General features: G+C 53.7%; 1 protein-coding gene across 1 annotated transcript; it reads right to left on the reverse strand.

Annotated features, from left to right (window-relative positions):
• Nucleotides 1-691: 691 nt before the first annotated feature.
• Nucleotides 692-15423, reverse strand: RPH3A (rabphilin 3A; the record flags this gene model as incomplete). Its single annotated transcript, XM_083373395.1, has 18 exons — nucleotides 692-822; nucleotides 1397-1493; nucleotides 1865-1946; nucleotides 2661-2812; nucleotides 3259-3315; nucleotides 3659-3785; nucleotides 3959-4068; nucleotides 4205-4279; nucleotides 4454-4533; nucleotides 5327-5563; nucleotides 5856-5948; nucleotides 6297-6458; nucleotides 7377-7421; nucleotides 8130-8286; nucleotides 8451-8537; nucleotides 8905-9034; nucleotides 12405-12548; nucleotides 15347-15423. The coding sequence occupies 18 exons, from the start codon at nucleotides 15421-15423 to the stop codon at nucleotides 692-694; spliced, it is 2043 nt and encodes a 680-aa protein (XP_083229521.1).
• Between the last annotated feature and the right edge of the window lie 3782 nt (nucleotides 15424-19205).

Raw genomic sequence — 19205 nt, forward strand, 5'->3', positions numbered from 1 at the left:
CGAGCAGTAGAAACAACAGTGTGGAGAAAGAGGGACTTTTTGCATGGTGAGATGGAGGGAGGGAGGGAGGGAGGAGAAGAGAGGGAGAAGAGAAGAGAAGAAAACAAGAAAGTTGGAAGGGACTTTGGAGGTCTTCTAGTCCAACCCCCTACTCAAGCAGGAAACCCTAGACCATTTCGGACAAATGGTTGTCCAATCTCTTCTTTAAAACTTCCAGTGTTGGAGCATCCACAACTTCTGGAGGGGAAGGAAGGAAGGAAGGAAGGAAGGAAGGAAGGAAGGAAGGAAGGAAGGAAGGAAGGAAGGAAGGAGAGGGAGGGAGGGAGGGAATTTCAAGAATACTTGGAGTGCAGGTCCCTTTGGCTAAAGGGGGGGAGATCAAGATGGCATCAGAAGGGGTGGGGGTGGGGAGATAATTTAGCTGCTGAGAAGCAGAGCCAAACTGAGGGTGCTCAACGCTGGGCTATTACTTGAAATATCCAGAGCCCCCATCCTGGGAGGCCGAGAGAGGCCCAGCGCAAGCAGCGAGGCGGGTGAGACGGCCTGGGCTGCGACGGGAGGGCTTGAGCCCGGCTCCTGCAGGGGAGGGGGGGAACCCCGCAGTCGGTTTCCCAAGAGCGAAAGGGACATGGGGGGAGGGGTTGGAAGACGAGATGGGCTGTAGATGGGGGGACAGAGGGGCACAGCCCCCTTAATCGCTGGCCACGTGGTGCTCGTTCTGTAAGGCGTGCCAGCGTTCGATCTTCTTATCCTTGTTTTTGAGACACTCATACCAGTGTTTCAAGCGCTCGCCTTTTGCTGTGATGCCCAACTGGCAACCACCTGCAGGAGACAGAGAAAGTGGCAGGGGAAGGGTTAGGAAGAGAAAAGAGGGCCCACCACCCTGGGCGGGGGTCACCTTAAAGCCAGCCCCATCAGGCCCCTTCCCAGGTCTTCTGCCTCAAACGAAAGGGGCCACTGAAGAGGCAGGAATACGGACTTGAGGACACCTCCTTTAAGGCCAGCTCTCCAACCTTGCCAACTGAAGACCTGGGGACCAACTCCCAGCATGCTCCTTGCTTTAGATTAAATTACATTATATTGTTTAAATTCTAGACCAGAAGTGGCCCACCTCGCAACTTTAAGACTTATGGACTTCAATTCCCAGAATTCTAGCTGGTTGGGGAATTCTGGGAGATGAGGTCGTCCATAGGTTGCCAAGGTTGGAGACCGCTGCCTTAAAGGACCAGCCCTCCTGTTTGGATTAGGGCAAGTCCTTCCTACCAGCCTCCCCACCCCCACCCCCACCCCGCAAGACCGACACACAGAATGAGCATCCATCCTAGAATCCCACCGCCACACCAGCCAGCAGACCCCTCCCCGACGTGCTCCCATCTTCCTCCCCGCAGCCGCTCACCGATATAATCGTTGGATTTCCCAATGTCGTAATCCCACACAGAGATATCCAGGGATTTCTTGGCCAGGTCGCTGTGCTTAATGTCGTAGAAAAATTCCTATCCCAAGAGACAGGAAAGGAACCGCCAGGAGCAGATCAACAACCGTAACAGCACAAAAAAGGTCTGTTCGTGTGTCTTTGTGTGTGTGTGTTCAAGCCTTTGAAGAAGGGAATTGTTTGCTACTAGCTTCCCCCTGCTTGTCTTTCTTTCCCCTTTCAGCACCCAGGTGATTTTTTTTTTCTTTTTAAAGAGTGGCAGGTTATTTCTGAAAATATATTTTTCCACCATTTAGCCCACCACCTGCCCAAAGCAGCCAAGCCAGGCGGCAGAGAGAAAAAGGCAAACAGGCTGGTGGGGATGTTGAGGTCAGGGAAAACTTCGGGGGGCAGGGGGGGGCACCAGAAACTTTGGCCCGGTTCCTGCCTCACCTCGTTGAATTCGGGGTTCAGCGTCTTCTTCTTAATCTGCGTCTTTTGCTTGGCTTTCTTGCCCATGTCGGGTTTTAAGCAGCTGCGAAAGGGAAAAAGAGAAGTCAAAAGCAGAGAGGAAGAATAACAGAAAAGCAGAGTTGGGATGCACCTTGGTGGTCTTCTAGTACAGACACACACACACACACACACACACACACACACCGCCTTAGCAGGAGAACCTCGACCATCTCAGACAAGTGACTGGACAGACTCTTCTTGAAAACCTCCAGTGATGGAGTGCCTGCAATTTCTTAAGGGAAGCCATTCCACTGATTAATTGTTCTCACTGTCAGGAAATTTCTCCTTAGGCAGATTGCCAAAGGGATGCAAAACCCACCCACACAATAAATTGTGGGTGAGGTGGGGTGGTGGCCTGGGGGCTACAGCCCGAGGGGAAAGAAGTGTAAGGACCCCAAGGAAGAGACCTATGGAATAAATAGTGATTATGCCAATATTGGTGCCAACCGATTGTGCCAACCCAGTGGCATAGGACTACATATCCCATGAGCTCCAGAGAGCACAACAGTTAGCTGCCAAGGATGGGAGATGTCAGTTTCTTTCTCCTTTTGCAGATTGGCTGAGCGGGAGCAGGAACGGGGTTGACCCCCACTTCTGCAACCCCTGAACCCCTCTCTACTCCCTTGGCCGAGATTACAAGCCCCCCCCCACTCCAAAAAGGCTGTGCCTTTCTGAGTGGGTCCGAGAGGGCTTTGCCAGGCTTCCTGCAAAGAGGGCCTTTCAGAGGCAGACCTACATTTTGACAAAGGGGTCCGAGTAGCCGTTGGAGTCCATGGCAGCTAAGTGGACGCAGCGCACAACTCCCACCACCAAGCCCCCTTTCTGGGTGTTGTACATGAGGGAGACCAGGATCTTCCCGCGTTCTTCCACCTCTCCGCCTTGCTCCACCTGCGGGGAAGAGAAAAGGGGGTCGGGGGCGCTTGTGCGTATCTCTCTGCTCCACTATCACAGCCCACCCAGGCGGGGCACAGAGCAGCTGCGAGGAACGGGGCAGGATCAGATGGGGAGTCGGACCACCATCACCTGCTCCCTGCTCCCCAGCTCCAGAGGGACCCTCCCCTCCCCCACGCGCTGAGTGCTGGGCAGGGGGGACTTGGGGGAAGACCTCCGTGTGACATAGGTGCGTGTGTGACGCCTGAGATCGGCGGCAGGAGAAATGCTGGCGGGCTGCAGAGGATGCGTCCGGCCACGAGGGGGCGCGCCGCTCAAAGAAATGGAAGGCTGCGGCGGAGGATGCAGATTTCTGCTTTTCCTTCCAAGTTGCAGAAATGGAGTAACTCCCGTTTCTCCACGGAAAGCCAAACTAGCCTCACTTCGTCCAAACTACGTCTTACTTCGTCTTCGTACAAGGCCATTCCTCGCGAGGAGCCGGTGGTTCCTGCCCGCTTCATCTGGGGGGAGCAGAGGAGCAGCATCACCCGGAGGGAAACTCCAGGTTGCAGACTTGATTCAGTTTTTTATGTATTATCTAAGAGAGACCCTCCCGAGCTCCCCTAACCCACTCCCAATTTAACTGCGGTTTAAGTTCTGTCAGGGCAAGAAGGTTGCTTTTCTTTTAAAATGAGGTTGTGTGTGCGTGTGTGATTTGGATTGTATTGTGTTTTCACTCCTCTTTCTTGCCCAGAGTTCCTCCCGGCTTGTGAGCAACCATCGGAGTTTGTTACCTAAATAAATAAGCCACCTTTTCTGAGCCCCCCCCCCCCCGCTGGCAGAGGTGGGGGTGGGGATACCCACCGGGATGACCCTCTCCAGGCAGATGTTGAAGTTCTTCTTCTGGCCGGCTTTCAGCTTCTTGAGGGCCACCCGCGTCTCCCCGATGAACTCGTTGTGGCCAAATTTGTCTTCATCGCACACAGAGATCCTAAGCAGGAGAACGCAGAGCCCACCGGGATCAACCGAGACAGGTGGGAGCTCACCCCTGCCCCAAATCGGGGAGTCGAAGCCCCCCGTCTGAAAAGTGGGAAAAGGGGGCTGCCCCGGGTCTGCTGGGGACCCCTTGGTGCCGTCTGACCGGAGCCGGCTCCATCTACTCACCTTAAGGTCTTCCTCTGCATGTCCTCCTCCGTGATGCCGTGATACACCAGCGTTTCGTTCCACACGGGGTTTCGGGTGTTTCTCAGCGTTTTGGTCCTCAGTTTGTTGGACTGGCAGAAACAGGAGGAAAGGCAACCTGGCACCTCTCTTTCTTGAGTCTGGGACGCCAGCAGGGAGAAGTGTCCAGCGGTCCCATTTCAGAGACCGAACTGGGCCAAGCTGGACACCAGACCCCCCCCCAGTTACCTTGCTGGCCCCTGGCAAGAGGTGCAGTTTGACGTAAGGATCCGCCAGCCCGTTGGAGTCCATCGGCTTCAAGCCCTGGAGGAGAAGGATTCCGCAGAGGTCAGCAAGAAGAGAAAAGCGGGGCGGGGGTATTTCTTTGCCCGCTCCCCTGCCACTAGTTTAACCCACACTTTAAAAGCCAGGCGGCCCCACTTGTTTGGCTGCCAAGACACAACTGTTCCCCTCCGTGGGGGATCCGGAGAGGCGTACCTTGGCCTTAATGATGCCGCATTGCAAGGAGCTGTTTTCCTGGTCATAGAAGAGGCTGAAGTCCAAGGCCCCCAGGGTAGCTGTGGGCAAGGAGCGGAGGGTGATGTGGGGTTCCCCATTCAGCCCAAAAGACGCCCCCCCAAGCAGCTTGAAAATAGCAGCAGCGGTGAGGAGAACCGGGCCCTCGGCGGCCATTATGAAAGGCCAGGCACACAAGAAAGAGGGCAGAGGACAGGCGTGACTGCCCTTGAAGCAAAGGGGATTCGGAGACGTTGAAGAGGGCACCCGGCACGCCCATTTGCAAGGGGGGCACAGGGGGGCAGCCGCTCAGAGGCCGAGGCCACCCTGGGGAAGGAAGGGACCCCCTGCAATGGGGCTGAGTGAAAGGGGGTCTTCTCGGAGGGACCCTGGGAAGAATCGCATCTCTGGGCCTGAATTCTTCTCCAGGTCTCTGCTTGTCGGAAGGCCGCAAAAGGGGATCACGTGACCCCGGGGAACCGCAACCGTCACAAATACGAGTCGGTTGCCAAGCGTCTGGATTTGGATCGTGTGACCCTGGGGACGCTGCAACGGTCGTAAGTGTGAAAGACGCTCATGGGTCTCTCTTTTTCAGTGCCGTTGTAACTTTGAATGGTCACGAAATGAACCGACGTAAGTTGAGGACGGCCTGTACAGCGGCGAGAGAGGAGACGGAGAAGAAGATGCCAGGAACGTCCCCCAAACTGGGAAGGTCAGATTCTCTAGCTGTGCCACACTCTGTGTCAAAAAAGTAAGCCGCTGGCCCTCAAGGCAGCCAACAGAGAGTTGAAAGCTTGAGAACGCCGGCTGGGGAATTCTGGGAGTTGAAGTCCACAGGTCTTCAGGATCACCTACTTGTCTCATCCGAGTCGTAGCTGTTGGCTTCCTCTTCGTCGACATCCTCGGGAGGAGGGGGCCGGGTGGGGGCCAGGGCAGCAGGTGGAGCCACAGCCTGGCCGTACGGAGCCCCCTGGCGTGGGGGCCTCTCTGCTCCCGCTGCGGAGTACCCGGGCCCGGCGCTCTCCTGCCTGGGTGGCAGAGCAGGGAGAGAGGTGGGGGGCTCTGCCTGCGACGGAGCCACGGAGGGGCCGCCTGTGAAAGCCGAGGGGAGAGATCAGCAGAGAACTGCCAAAGGACACCAGCGGGGGGGACTTTTTCTCTGGAAACAGACGTGGACATAATCTGCTCCAACTCTTTGCGATGGGCCCAGCCGGGACAGCTGTTAGGGAGGTAAAACATCAGCCCAGAAGCTCCTTCCGACATTGGCTTTGGCCTGTGAGATAAGCCCGGTTGTGGGAGCCTGGCTGAGTCTCCCCGCCCAACCCTCCCCCCTTTTACACGCGGGCCCCGCTGAGCGTTGGGGGACACAGCCACCATACTGGACCTGGTCCTGCCCCCTGGGCAGAGGGGCCCTGGCGGGGAGGCGCAGCGGAGTCCCTGGCGCCCGCAGCCGGGCCCGCCTTGGCTCGCTTGACCCCTGCACAGGAAGGAGAGAAGAGAGAAAAGAGGACAGATCCAGCTGCAAAGATCTGACGGGATCTGTGGATCCACCAAGATGAGGATGGAGAAGGGCGGTGGAAACATTCTCAGAGGCACTCTTTTCATGGCAGAGGTTTCCAGATTCACACACCCAGACACACACACACACACACACACAGAGGAGGTTCAACACTGGGCTTTGGAGCACTGTATTCGTGGCTGAGAATTCCAGAGGTGAAGTCCACCCCTCTTAATGTTGCCGAGATTGAAAAACACAACAGCCGGCTGCTCTCGCATTCACACATCCTCGCACAGACCCCCTTGTCTTCCTCTGCTCCCCCCTCACCTGCTGGGCTCCGAGCGGTTTCATTCTCAGCTGGACAGTCCTGGCTTGGCCGGGCCTCTTTGGGGTATTCGCTGCCGCTCGGTCCCATCCTAGCCTCGGAAGGTTTTCGGTGAAGTGGGGGGTAATTTCCCCGATTGGAAGCGGAGGCTGCTGGCTCAGCTCCTGGGGTTTTTTTTTTGGGGGGGGGAACACAGCAAAACACAAAGAGGGGAGGGGAAATGAGGCAGCTAGAAAGCTCCAGGCACCCCAGTTGTTTCCTGCAGTTGCTTCCTTGAATAAATGGGGTTCGGGGAGAACTGAAGGGAGGCACAGTGCATGCCAGGAAGAGCAGGGCTTGCGTTGCATGGTGTGGCCCCTATTTTGAGTTTTCTGAGCCCCCCCAGAGGACATCCCTGCACAGCCTTGCTAAGGACACTCCCAACTTCCTTCCAACAGCAGCTGCAATGAAAGATCGCGCCATTGGAGACCCCCTTTTCCCTCTGATTCTCTCCCCCAGCAGTGATCAGCAAGGGAGAAAGGAAGCTAAAGGCTTTGCAAGGGATTCTGATTTTCATTCGTCCCAGGTAAAGCCAAGACTCTCTGCCTGTCTGGGATGGAAAAGAGGACATTGTTTTCTATTCCCCCCCCAAGAAAGCAGAAGCTTGGTGCTCTTGCTCTCCCTCTCTCTCCTGCACCCCCCCCCCCACTTTGGCTGCCTGGATCAGCTGTTCTGGGGAGCCAGCTAATGAGTGTTCAGACAGCGTCAATCAGCCAGCCCAGCCTGGCGTTCCCAGCGGGCCTGGCAATTCCAGGCAATTGACAGAGTAATTCAGATTTTAATAATGGCCCAATCACTCAAAATGAGCTCTTCCGGATGAGCAGCTGACAACCGCAGCTTTGAGGAGGGGGCAGCCAAGGCCAGGCTGCAGCGGAGCAGATCCGCAGAAGCTGCAGAATCCTTTGGGGAAAGGGGGGAGGGGTGGTGGTGGGGTCAGCCTGGAACCCCCCAAAAAACCCAGTCCCCCAAAATTGAAACCACACAGGAAGGATCAAAAGGCCAGGGATGGAAACCAACCCAGCAGGGAAGCCTCTGTGTCTTACCGTAGAAGCCCTGCTCAGTAGAAGCAACGGCAGCTGCGGCTTGTTCTTGGGGGAAAAAAAGGAGATTTCAGGCCCAAAACGGGCGGATAATTATAGGTTTCGTTTTCCTTTATGTGTGAATTTATCAACTGCTTCCGCAAAGGGTCTCTTCAGGAAGGTCTACTCCAGCCTGGAAAAGCCATGGAGGTTTGACACAAGGCTGGCCGGCTTCGGGCTGCTGTTAGCCTTCTGCCTCTCGGTCCAAACTCTCTTCCCGGCTAAAACAAGACACCCCCACCCCCAAAACAGCCAGACCCACGGAAGGAAGCAGAGCGTCTCCTTCAGTGCCTTCACTGGAGAGGCAAGCTGCCTCCCCCCCCCGTGCCAGCCCCGCTGACCAGCACCCTCCCAACCAAAAGAGATCCTCTTTTCTACCGTTTTCCTTCTTTGGATGCTGCCCATTCCTGAAAGGCAGAGAGTGGGAACTAATCAGGATGAGAAGCAAGCTAGAACTGAGGGTAAGGATCATGTGTCGATGGAATGGGAGTTGACTCCAGGAGTTGTGGGTGCTCCAGGTTTTAAAGAAGAGAGTGGACAGTCAGTTGTCCGGAATGACATACGGTCTCCTGCTTGAGCAGGGGGTTGGACTAGAAGACCTCCAAGGTCCCTTACAACTCGGTTATTCTGAGAAAAAGGGGTGGGATGAGGCTGGGCCTGCGTTCCTGCCTCCCTGCTACCCATCCAGAATTCGAAGGCCAAACCGTTAGGGCTCACCGGGGCTCTGCTGGTGAGAGTACGGTGCTGCTGGCTCCTGCGTGGGGGGAGCAGGTCTGCTGGCAGCCGGCCGGGGCTTCTTGCTAATGGGCATGGGCTGGGGAAGCGTCTGCTTGGGCAAACCCTTGAAGAACCAGGCGCCGGAGCGCTTCCATACCTGGAAAGTGAGGGGGGGGTCCACGGGGTACAGAAGAGGGATCCGATCTGATCAAGGGACCTTTAGCCCTCTGGATCCCTCTCCTACGCTGGCCTTCCAAAGGCGGAAGCCCTGGGCCCATCCCAAAGGGGCCGAGAGGGCAGAAACGCGCTTCCAGGACCCACCTCTCTCTGCTCCATGCAGATCTTGCACAGCCAGACGGAGTGGGGCCGGTTGTTGGTGGTCTGGGTGCCACATTTGGTGCAGACGTTCTGCAAGGAAGAGAGACGGGCACGGCTGGGGGCTGTCCCGGGGCGCAGTGGGGAAGGCGCTGGGTTCAAAGTCCTGAGTCCCGAGGAGCATTTCATTAGCCCCGTCTGCAGCCAAGATGCCACCAGCCTGGCTTTGTGCAGAGGCTGCCTCCCAGTCAGTTCACTTAATTAACAGACTTAATTAAGAAGATGAATTAAAAGAATAGTTTTAACAAAGGCGGGGAAGGCAGAAAGCAAGGCATTTTGCAAATGAGAGGGGGGGGAGGTTGCTGGGTGGAAGTGGGAGGCAGAAAGAAAACCCCTCGGCCACCTGTGCAGGGGGGCAAGAAAGTCTGCAGGAGAGAGAGAGAGAGAGACCCCTCCTCACCTTTTTGCAGTCTTCGCACACCACACAAGCTGAGCCCGGGTGACCGAGTTGTTCTCCACACAAAATGCAGCGGTTCACTCCGTCGCCTGCGACGTTACGGCGCATGTCGTCCAGACGGTTCATGAGGCGCCTAAACCATGGGACACGGGTGAGATCCAGAGACACCCCCCCCCAAGCCAGAATGAAGGCACACACACACATACCCCATCCGTTTGCAAATGAGGAGGGGGCACAAGGGTCTCCAACCTTGGCAACTTTAAGACTTGTGGACTTCAACTTTCAGAATTCTGAGAGTTGAAGCCCACAAGCCTTAACGTTGCCAAGGTTGGGGACCCCTGTCTAAGAAGCAGGAATCCTGTGAAGGACAGCTGGGATAGACTACGCTCAAGACACAAACAAACATCCGGAACGCAGGAAGGTTTGAATGCAGCCCGGGAGACAGGCTGCCTAAAATCTGAGCAAGATAAAAATAGCAGGTGCAGTAAAAAAATAATAATGCATTATGTGTTCTGTGCCAAGGAGAGGAAGTGCCAGCTGCGGAGAAATATCGGAAAATCAGGCCCCTAGGAAACCTCATTCCCTACCGGTGTAGGGTGACCCAGATCGGACAGCAGCGGCACAGAGTTTCAGAGCCTTCGGGACGGAGCCAGAAAGGGACGCCCTCAGGATAGTGATGGGTCTTGCCTCTTTTCCAGCTTTGTGGGTAATCTAACCAACACACCGGAGGCCTCTAAACCGGCACCTAGTTTTTCTTACTAATGAGCTTTGCTTTTCTAGCTGGTCAGGTTCTGTATACCGTTTATTATGATTTTTTTTTCCAAAAAACCCAAAGCAGGAATGCGATAGAAATCTGAAACGCCAGTTGAGCCACGCCAGCAAAATGCACAGGATGAGCGAATGCATTTCGCCTGTTCGGTTCCAGTTTTTAGGTATGAGAGGGGAAAAGTCTCGGGGCGCCCCTAAGCGGAATGAGAATCTGCGTTTCTCAACGTTGACCACTTAAAGATGGGTGGACTTCAACTCCCAGGATTCACTTCAACTCCCAGCCAGCTATGCAAAGTTGCCAGGTTGAAAATCAAAGATCTAAACGCTCTGATCTCCAAGCCAGCAATGCTGGTCCACCTGCGCCGCTTGGTTTCTCTAGACCTCCACTTTGCAAGAGATTTCCATGTTTAAATATTTATCAAAACTGCACAAAAGAAGGGAGGGAGAAAAAAACAAAGAGGGGGAAAAAAAGAGGAGAGCTGCAAAGGCAGAATTGATTGCACAGCGTGGGGTTATAAGGAAGAGAAGCCTACGGCAATATCGAAAATTAAATTGTTAAAAGCCCAATCGTCAAGAGGATTTAATTCTCTTAAATTATTTTTTGTTGGGGTTTTGCTCACCTCTTGGCCCCCACTCTGATGAATTGAGGTTAAAAAAGACCTCAGAGTTTACCCAAATGTATTAAAAAGACCCCCTCCGGGAACCGAGTTGCAGGGAGAAGCAAGTCTGAAAGCCACCCCGAAGTCAAACTGAATCAAGCCCTGACAGACGCCGGCAAAGCTTTCCGTCTTCTCGTCCTGCCATACGGACTAAGCAAGCCAGATGTCACAAACCAGCCTCTAATCCTGCAAATCTCGGTTCTGGTTTGTTGTGGTCACCTTGAGCTTTCGTTCAAACCTGGGCTTTGGGCCCAAACCCACAGCAACCCAGAAAAGCTGGGAAGGTCCAGATTTCAGGCAAGCCAAGCCAGCTCCCCTTAAAGCATCCCCCCACCCCTTTCAGATTGCCAAAAGCCAGCCCTGCCCCCCCCCCGCCATCGTCTGTTGTTTGGGCTGGCGGAGAAAGTTACGCTTCGGCGTCTTTGTTGGCTGCGAGGCGGCTTTTCAGACAGGCAATCTGGTTGAGTGATGGCAGCAAGTTCTCAATATTTCTCCTGCCACCTTTGGCAAGCCACAAAACGTCTCCAGGGAGAGGGCACACGTTCCGATTTGGCACACAGCAACACGCTAAAGGGGAGGGGGTTGCTTTGGGAGGGCTTCTCAGGGATGCTACCATGGACAAGCCATCAGGACGTGTTCACGGGCGAAAGCAAAGACGAGGCAGAACAGGCGGCGTCCGGCGGAAACGAAGCCAGGCCGAGCGACCCCCCTGCAGACCGGCGTTAGACCCCCCCGACGCCCTCTTTTGTAATAAATATGGTGGCGCCTTAAGGAAGGCAGCGATGCTTGAGATCAATGCAGTCACTAAGCCCCACCTTCCCTGCCCAGGCAGTCCTTGACTTACGACCACAGTGGACCTCAAACTTTCTGTCGTTAGGTGAGACATTTGGCCCATTTTAAGGTGTTACGTTAGTAACTCGGTTGCTAAGTGAATATGGCCGCAAAAGGGGATCATGTGACCTTGGGACGTTGCAACCGTCATTCATGTGAACCGGTTGCCAAGCGTCTGAATTTTGATCGCCTGACGCTGCAAATGTCGTAAGTGCAAAAAACTGTCACAAGTCACTTTTTCCAGTGCCGTTGTAACTTTGAAGCTCACTAAGCAAACTGTTGTAAGTCGGGGACTACAACCTCAGAGGCCAGAATGCAATAACAGGCACCACCACAACAACCCAGAGTGATCCTCATAAGCTCCCGGACTCAGCAAAGCGCTCCCGAGCCTCGGGCAGAGGAGGATCCCGCGTCTCTAAGGCGTTTTCTGCTGGGTCCCCTGGGGAAATTCAGCTCAACGGGGCGAGGCGAACAGCCTGCAGGGAAGGGGCAAAGGACACCCCCACAGCCAAGGGGGAAACGGCCAGCAGAAAGTCTGAACTTTCCACAGTGTGAATTATTGCAACATCCTGGTTACGGGAATCCTAACCAGGTTACAAATATCCCTCTTCCTGGCACCTGCGTCCGGTCCTCGTCCAGCCTGAGTGGCTGCCTTAAGGCAACGCCTGAGCGCCACTTCTGAACTCGGAGTCCCCATCAAAGGCAACACGGTCTGATCCGGACGATGTTCGGAACACGGGCAATGTGCCCCCCCTTTGGAAGGCTGGGTGCTTCTCCCACGGGCATTCTGCACAGATGTTGCAGCTGCTGTCAGCCCTTCCTGGTGCGCAGTCTTTCTTCTCCGTCTTCCCCTCGAAAGAATTGGTGCAGTGCAGCACCGGAGAGGAACTTAGTCCGGTGAACGGTTTCCTCCCGCCCAACAGGGCTGGTAAGTGAAGAGCAGCAGGGATTAAAGAAAGACAGTAATAAGGAAGCAGAGAGCTTCCCAAAACTGCAGCGCCATGTTGCTAACTTAACAACTGCAGGGATTATTGACTTAACGGTGGCAAAAAAGGCCGTCAAATGGGGCAAAATTCACTGGACTGCCTCGCTTAGCAACAGAAACGTTGAGCTCAGTTGCAGTCATAAGTCAAGGACTCCCTGTAATTAATCTTCACAACTTTGAATTAAAGCAGACTTGCTGGTCCAGCCATCATTCCTGGAGATTTTCTTCCCCGTCTCCCGTTTTTCTCTCCCCTGCCTTACCTGATCCTCTCCTGCTCCATCTCCTCCATCTTCTCAGCTCTCGCGATGACCCTGTTGATGATCTCCTTCTCTTCGTCGGTCAGCTCTTCGGCCTTCCGTCCACGTTCCGGCTGCTTCCCGCGGGCCGGGTGGCCCTCAGGCACTCTGGGAAAAAAGCACAGAGAGGTCCCAAATCCAAGTGGGGAGAGGGGGCCCCGGATGCATCTTAACCTTTCCGAAAACGGGCTCCTTCGCGTTGGAGAAGCCCTGCGGCCTCTGAGCCCTTTGTCCAGACAAAACGGTCCCTTCCTCAGAACCCTCCCCATTGTGATTTTTGAAGGAGAACTTTAATGAGGCCAATATGTATTTGTGGATCCTCCTGTGACGTCAAGTTGGGACTTCAAGCGCGAACGGACGAGGGTGAGTCAGAGGAACTCGTCTGGGGTCAGAAGACCTTGGTGGCCTTCAGACGTGGCCGTTTTCTCTTCCCCACCTCCAAAAAGTTCCCAAACAGCCTTTCTGTCTGTGGGTGCTCTATCCCTGGAGGCTTTTAGGAAAGGACCGGACGACCCTTTGTCCAAAATGGTACAAGGTCTCCTGCTTGAGCAGAGGGGTCAGACTAGAAGACCTCTAGGGTCCCTTCCTACCCTGTGATTCTCTTATTCTGACTCAAAGCCCCACAGATATGATCAGGATTACCCCATAAATGGTTCTTCCTCTAGGGCCAACTGTGGCTTGATGGAGAAGCCCCCCCGTCAAGAGGAATCCATGCCAAGTCTTCAAGGGCCAGGCCGTCGAGGGTATTCCCAGTGAGACTCACTTATTCCTTTACTCACTCAATTTCATATTTTAGGGTTCACTACCAGGCAAGTCCTTACACCATAAAGCTGTCTGAAAGACTTTCGTGGTCGGTACTAAACAACCGAGTTCATAGGGGGGGGGGTTGGTGTCAATACCGATGAGCAGAACAGAGCTGCCACAGCCTGGCCAAGGCACTTCCTACTAGATGTGGCTCCCAGGAGTGGCACATGGAGTTCCTTGCAAGAGCCTGGCCTTGAGGATCCCCACACACACACCCCTGTGGGACACGATCTTCCGGAAGGGGCTTGTTCAAAAGACCCAACTACCGTTATCGCGGATCCACCAGGCTGACGATGCAGCCATCGGCGGCTCAGGCTCACGTAAGAGGAAAAGCTTGCTTGGCTCTGCCAAGGAAGAGCAAAGTGGAAAATAAGTGCTGTGTCTTGGAAGCCTCCTCCTTTAATTAACCTGTTTGTCCTCATCAAGTAATAAGCCAGCATTTTTGGCTCACGGTGTTGTATGAATCAGTCTGCTTCGTTTCCTGACAGTGGCAGGCTACGTTTTGCTAAATAAATAAAAAAAATTGTGTGCAGCGGGCCAGCCTCTCCTGTGGGATTCAGAAAAGCTTGCTGAAATAAAAGTGAATCAGAACAAGACTAAGGGAGATATCTATCATCTATCATCTATCTATCTATCTATCTATCATCTATCATCTATCATCTATCATCTATCTCTATCTATCTGTCTGTCTGTCTGTCTGTCTGTCTGTCTATCTATCTATCATCTCTATCTATCTATCTATCTATCTATCATCTATCTATTATCTATCTATCTATCTATCTATCTATCTATCTATCTATCATCTATCATCTATCTCTATCTATCTATCTATCTATCTATCTATCTATCTATCTATCTATCTATCTATCTATCTATCTATCTATCTATCTATCATCTATCTGAAAGACCTTATGGGCAATTGCTCCCCTTTTGAAAAAGTCAGAAATTTCACGGAGGGCAGGAACTACTAAAGCCGAATCACAAAACTATTGGGGATGCTTGGCAAAGGAACAGCAACCCTAAAAAAACCAGAACTGATGTTTCGGTATGCCAAAATGCGCCAGCAACCAAATCAAGACATCCGCAGAGCCCTGGCTTGAGCAGACCAGCCCCTCTTGGTTGTGCCCCCCCCCAGTGACCTGCAAGCAATTTGAAACCTAATGAATTCCCTCCTCCCCCCCCACCCCCCCCCCTCCGCCCTGTACATCTTCTTCCTTCTCCGCAGGCCATTAGCATCCAGGCAGTTGATAAGGAGCAAAGAGTTCTTGTGCGGAGCAAGAGACGCATATATTATTTAAATTCCTGGAATTGAATTCAGGCACTAAACCAAGGAATGAGGCGAGATAGAACAGGCGCTTCAGGGTGGAAATTAAGAGGCTGAATTCAATCATGCCGGGCAAAGCCGGTCGCCGAGATGCAGAGGTCAAACCTGATTAATGCGCAGACAAGCCCTGGGCTCAGAGGCAGCCTCGGGGTGCAGATGCCCCCAGAATGGGGCTCAGAGACCCATCTCAGGATTGGAAAGGAGGAGAGGATGTGAGAGGGGAGTGGAAAGAGCATCAGGATTCCCTGGCCGACAGTTCAAATCGGTCCTTGGGATCCTTGAGGTCATCAGGTCCAGCCTTCTGTTTGGTGCAGTGCATAGCTAGAGCATCTAAAGCAGGGTGGGGAATTATGGCAACTTTAGGACCTATGGACTTCAACTCTCAGAATTCCTGAGCCAGAATTCTGGGAGCTGAAGTCCACAAATGGTTAAGTTGTTGTAGTTGCCCACCCCTGAAAGAGAGGCCTCTTCACTCCTTCCTTGGTTGAAACATCCAGTGCAGGAGGCCCCACCAGCGTTCTGGCGCCAGGACCTCCAGCTCCTTCTAGGCACCAGAAGCTGCTATGTGCCTGGGAAGGGCCACATGAAATCCCCCATGAAATCGCCCTTAGCATCACAACCCCTGTACTTTGGTCTTTGCGTGCTGTGCAGAACCGTCATGCGAAGTCATCTGTGAAGGCGAACTCAGGAAACCAGGGTTACTCAAAGCAAGGCTTAGCGTGGCATGGACACCCAGCTGCCAAGGAAACTCTACGGATGGAGCCTGGAGCTTCCTCACCTGCTCTGAAGAGCCATCTGCCGATCACTCTGATACCCCCACTGGCCGGGACTGCTGCTGACTGCCGTGTCCGTCATGGCCTAAGTCGGGAGTGTCTGAAAAATAAAAGATTTGTAAGTTTGAAGTGGGAGGAGGAGGAGGAAGAGGAGGAGTTGGCAATTCCAGGAAAGGCCTGTCTGGATCTCTCCACTTTTCAGGCCATCTTCAGCTGCGATCTCCTTCCCGTGCACCCAAACATCACAGGTGTAGTGGAAGGGGGCCTGGATTCCCAGGAGGGAGGGGCAAAGAGGGCAAAGAGATGGCAAAGCACAGAGAATTTGGTCGGCAGAAAAGATGGCTCCTCCCTAGCCATTCCCAGGGTATCAATAGTTGCTCGAGTCCAGCAAGCTTCTGTCTAAAGGCGAAGAACAATAAAGAAGCTACTCAGAAGTCACTCTTGTGTGTCCTTCTTGGGGCCTGACACCCTGTGCCATCTGAAAACATGCCTACTGGGACACAGGGAGCAGCTCTATGGGCCAACCGAGGCGCTTCTGCCTGCAGGTGCTCGGGGCACATCAAGCCATTGCAAGGAGAAAAAATTTCCCAGTAGAGTACTCTTGTAAATGGATTCTTGCTACATGCCAGCTCGCTTGCAACTGGAAACCGGCCAGCAGCAGGGCACGTGAGCAATCAAACTGGAAGAGCTGGAACAGGCACCCATGTGGATGGCCAGAAGAGCTGGCTTCTTTCTGCTTCCTTCCCCCATTCGTCATTCCCCAGTTCTGGTGCTCAGCAGAACTCTGACAATCTTTATGCAGACTCCCAACTGTTAATTTTCTAAGTGGCTTGGAACGCCTCTCTCGTCAATGTCATTTTGTCTTTGGCCCAGATTTCACTGAAAGTGCCAGCCTTAATGCCCTCGTCGCCCCTGGCCGGAATCACAAGATGGTAGCCCTTGGATTTCAGCCTTTGCGGGACTTTTGCACCCACCACCTCTCCGAAGTCCGCGTTTAAGAGGAAGGAAGAACCACCGACATGACTTGAATCAGAGGGAGACTCTTAGCCACTTTCCAAAGAGAATTTGCTTTCACCGTCTTTCCAAATGGCTGGCTGACATCCGCGTGAAGAACTGACCAGGCAAGCAGCAGAAGACAAGCCTGTTGTTGGGCTTTTCACGTGCGCGCGCACACACACACACCACACACACGCACACACACACCAGTTTTGTCACTTATCTAACTCCATTAACAGATTCTCGGCTGGCTGAAGAGCATCCGGAAACACTGCCAACTTCCCTCTAAGTCACTCATTCCAGGCAGGTGGGAAAGAATCAGAGCCGGGCAGAGCCTCTGCTTGACCCACCCAATTCCTGGAGGGGGAGAAGGAAAGAGGGGGCTTGCTGACGGGGGGCCACTCCCTGTTTGAGCATCAAAAGAAAAACTAGATAGAAAAAGATCCCCTGAAGTAACACGCTTGTGACTGTACAGGATTGCTGTAGCCACATATTTTTTTATTGTCCCTGTTCAAAGTTTTTTTTTTGGGGGGGGCCCTCTGGAAAGCTGCACCGAAGGAGTTCAGGAATGGCGATTCTGCCAGGCAGGGAGGGCAGCAGGCATCCAGGATCACTTCGGAGGAGGCACAAAGGCCCTCGGCCTCCCCGCTTTGCCCAGCTTTCCACGGCATCCCTCAAAGCTGAGCCAGAGATGGAAAAGGTGCCCCGGAGAGGGAGGCAGAGCCGGGCAGAGGCCCCGGGGCTCAGAGGAAGGCAGGGCTGGCTTTCTCCAGCGCTGCAATGCAGCTCTCTTCCATCCTGATGGGGGGGCAGAGAAGGTGGCCCCAGACGCCACAAAGGAGGCAGAGTTTGGCTCCTTCTGTTCCTGCCTGCTTTGCCCTGTTCCCTTTAAACAAGGAGAAAGAAGCAGCCCACTGAGGAACTTCAAAGTACAACTGATCTGAAAGGATGGGAAGGGAGAGATGGACGGAAGGGAGAAGAAGAAAGGAGGGGAGATGCCCCCTCCCTTCCATCTGCCCCCTCCCTCCCCAGTTCCTGAATGCATTTCAGAATTAATGACAGGCTAGGAGAGAGAGAGAGAGAGAGAGATGGACAGATTTAGATCACATTTATTTACATAACACAAGAGATGGGGGGGGGGGAAAGAGGCATCACCTCCCCCCCTCTTCTTCTCTGACTCCATTCAAACCACCCAAGTCTTTTTCTTCCACCAGAACAGACCAGAATTCAAGGCCATTGAAAAAAAACGTGGCCAGGAAATCACCTGAAAAGCTTTCTGCTGTTTGCAGGGGCGGTTTGCAGAGGAGGACCTGTTCTGAGCCCCCCTGGCCCCCCTCCCCTGCTGACTCTTAAACTCTTTGATTCTCTTGGAGGCCAAAGGAACCCTAATCCTAAAGACGCCCTGTTGTCCCACCTGTCCTCCTTCGATCGGTCTTTTTCAAAGCCTCTCTCTTTGAACCTTGCTGCCTCCGCTTTGCTATCTGGGTCTTACATCCCAATTAAAACCAGCCTGACAATCCCCACCCCCACCCCCCCATTCCTTAACCCGCTTTTGCAGGATGCGCTGGCTGGCGAGGAAGAGAAGCACTGAATTAATTGCAGTGTAAATTACCCCCAATTCTTCGCCAGATAACTGACCGGGTATACGATGGGCATTTCAAATAATTTCTTCCCCAACTCATCAGTTCACTCACCCCAGTTCATCCGAAAAGTCCTCAACTCTTCTTTCTCTCCCCCAAAGAGAAAGCGCAGAGGGCTGCAGCTAAGCTGTGCTCAGCGACAAAGGAAAAGAAGCCTTGCAATCTTCTGCGGAGCCTCTGAGCGAGTCAACGGCTCTCCCTTCCTTTCATGAGCAGATGGATAATGAATGCAAGCCAAAGGGGAGGAAAAAGGCCGGATGAGAGATAAATCAGCCTCGGTGTCCCTCTTCTGCCTCTCCAGAAACCCAGGAAGGGACTGGAGAAGGGGGCAGCAAAGCAACCGTGGCAAGGCTGCCTCAGGGCAGAGGGGAAGGCCAGGAGGATGGAGGATGGCTGAATCAGAGGGGAGCTGTCCAAGGTAGACAAGAATAGAATATCTGCAATCAGTGGCAGCTCCTTTCACACTTCCTCCGATGCCCAGATCTCAAACAGTCCCCATCCTCTCCTGGAGAGCCCTCCTTTCCACAGTAGTCCCCCCTCAGTTGGCATTCAGGCTGGCCGACCCCTGCCCCCCCCACCTTGCCACAAGTCTGCCTGTGGAAACCACACTCGAGGCTGGCTAGGCATGCCAAAAACTCATCAGCTGCCTAATTACCCATTCCTGAAAAGTTGCTCTGCCTTCAGCTGCAGGAGCTCTGAAAATTGAGCTGCTTCCAGAGAGGGGAAGAAATTAAATCCAGTGGCCCGGTTTCTCCACAGAAGAGAGCCTCCCTCGGCCTGCCTCTGCCCAAGCGTTTGGTGGACACCCATTGTTTTGCATTCACAAAGAGGGAATCAAACTAGTACCCATTCTAGTTTGCTGGACACAACCTCAGCAGTCTTCGCACTGCCAAAACCAAGAAAATTCTCCTTTCTAAGCAACAGTTGCCCAGCATGGCTGTTTCACAGTATCTACCACAAAACCACCCCTCCTCTTCCTTTTCTTTCCTTTCTTCCACCATTCTCCCTTTCCTTTCCCCCTCTCTCCTTCCTTTCCTTCCCTTCCCCTCCCTCCCTTTCCTCCCTCCCTTCCCTCCACACACAGTGTGAAGAATTCAACCCCGCTTTCTCCAATTCTGTTCTCCTCCTTCACCCCCCCACCCCATCCAGATATCATTCCAGCCCACCTTTTGCCCTCCTCCCTTCAGGGACCTTCAAAGCCCCAAATTTCCATCCTGGGAGGCACCCC

This window comes from Vipera ursinii (assembly GCF_947247035.1).
Source record: "Vipera ursinii genome assembly, chromosome: 14".
In the NCBI taxonomy this organism is placed as follows: Eukaryota; Metazoa; Chordata; class Lepidosauria; order Squamata; family Viperidae; genus Vipera; species Vipera ursinii.